Raw genomic sequence first — 1,699 nt, 5'->3', positions numbered from 1 at the left:
ACTACCCTCTTCATGGAAGCCTCTAGTCTCCCTATAGAGAGACAGTCATTTCATACTTGTGTGATCTCATGTTTCAGGAACAGCTGTTTCAGGAGATTGTAAACATCACCTAATGACCCCTAGAAGTCTGTTTCTGCCACTGCAGTGCTAGTGTGTCACTACTACCAGATCCAGAAGAAGACAATTTCTTCTATATTCCCTTCCTAATCTCTTGTGTATGGCTCTTATATTGGCAGAATTTAAAATGGAACCCTGTTGGCAAGGGAACCTGAGAAATAATCTTTCCAGGATTTCAGCCTTAGGATGTGGAGAGGACTTAGAAGGATTAAGATGGTACTGAGTACTAACACAAAATATCTGATGCATCATGACTTTGCAAAGTAGAAAAAGAGTACTCGTGGAAAGAGAGGAGAAAAAGATGAATTTTGGGAAATGGTATGTAGGAAATGAGCATCTGGATACAGACTCTAAAACTCTGTATGTTACAAATATCTTAGAAATTTTTCATATCTGTTTGAAGACCACTGATCTAGACACTAATATTGCCAGGGATCACATACCCTCCAGCCAGCTTCCTCAGGGCACCCTTGACCTCCTTGTTTCTCAGACTGTATATGATGGGGTTCAACATGGGGGTCACAACACAGAAGAGCACAGAGACCAGAATATCTATGTCTAAGGAGTAACCCTCTCTGGGTTTATCATAGTTGAAATTGGCCATTCCATAAAAGATCACAACAACAGTAAGGTGGGATGCACAGGTAGAGAAGGCCTTGTTCCTGCCCTGAGCAGAGGGAATCCTAAGAATGGCAGAAATTATGAGTATATAGGACACTCCAGTAAACAGACAGGGGCTCAGGCCAATGGTGGCACTGGCCACATGGAGCACAGACTCATTGAGAGAGGTGTCTGAGCAAGAGAGCTCCAGGAGCAATGGGATGTCACAGAGAAAGTGGCTGATTTGGTTGGGCCCACAGAGAGTGAGTGTGGCTGCCAGCACTGTGTGTATCACAGAATTCACCAGCCCACATAGCCAGGACCCAGTCACCAAAAAAACACAGACCTTCACACTCATGAGGACCGGATATTGAAGGGGGTGGCAAATTGCTACATAGCGGTCATAAGCCATAGCAGCCAATAAGACACATTCAGTGCCAGTGCATGTCACGAGGAAGAAAATCTGGGAAAGGCAGCCTTCATATGAGATGGTTTTCTTTCTGTGGAAGAAGTTCACCAGCATGACTGGGATGGTGGTGGATGTGTAGCAGACGTCCAAGAAACTCAGGTTGCTGAGGAAATAATACATTGGAGTATGAAGAGCAAGGCTGATTTTAGTGGCTGTTATTATGAGCATGTTTCCCAGGAGTGTTGTCAGGTAAATGATCAAGAAAACCAGGAAAAACAAGCCCTGTAGTTTGGGGTGGTTGGAAAACCCCAAGAAGATGAATTCAGTGACATCTGTTTGATTGTTCATTTCAAATGGTGTCATAGCTACAAAACAATGAGAAAAACAAAAGCCATAATGATAATGTACAAAGAGGACCCCATACTGGCATGTTAACTTGAAAGATAATATCAAATAATATTGGATATAGAATGGTCTGGCTGTCGAGTGAGGTGTGTAGGAAAGTCTTCAGAGAGACCATAACTTTTTACTCAACAAATAAATCCAGCCAGTTCAGGTCCAGGGACCTCCCAC

The 1,699-nt window shown here is 43.3% G+C and overlaps 1 protein-coding gene across 1 annotated transcript; it reads right to left on the bottom strand.

The window, feature by feature from the left end:
* Positions 1-529: 529 nt before the first annotated feature.
* Positions 530-1,489, bottom strand: OR13L2 (olfactory receptor family 13 subfamily L member 2). Its single transcript, XM_038562412.1, has one exon. It carries the CDS (start codon positions 1,487-1,489, stop codon positions 530-532), a length of 960 nt encoding a protein of 319 aa, XP_038418340.1.
* Between the last annotated feature and the right edge of the window lie 210 nt (positions 1,490-1,699).

This window comes from Canis lupus, chromosome 17 (genome assembly GCF_011100685.1).
Source record: "Canis lupus familiaris isolate Mischka breed German Shepherd chromosome 17, alternate assembly UU_Cfam_GSD_1.0, whole genome shotgun sequence".
Taxonomy (NCBI): Eukaryota; Metazoa; Chordata; class Mammalia; order Carnivora; family Canidae; genus Canis; species Canis lupus.
This window is presented reverse-complemented; position numbering and strand designations above follow the sequence as displayed.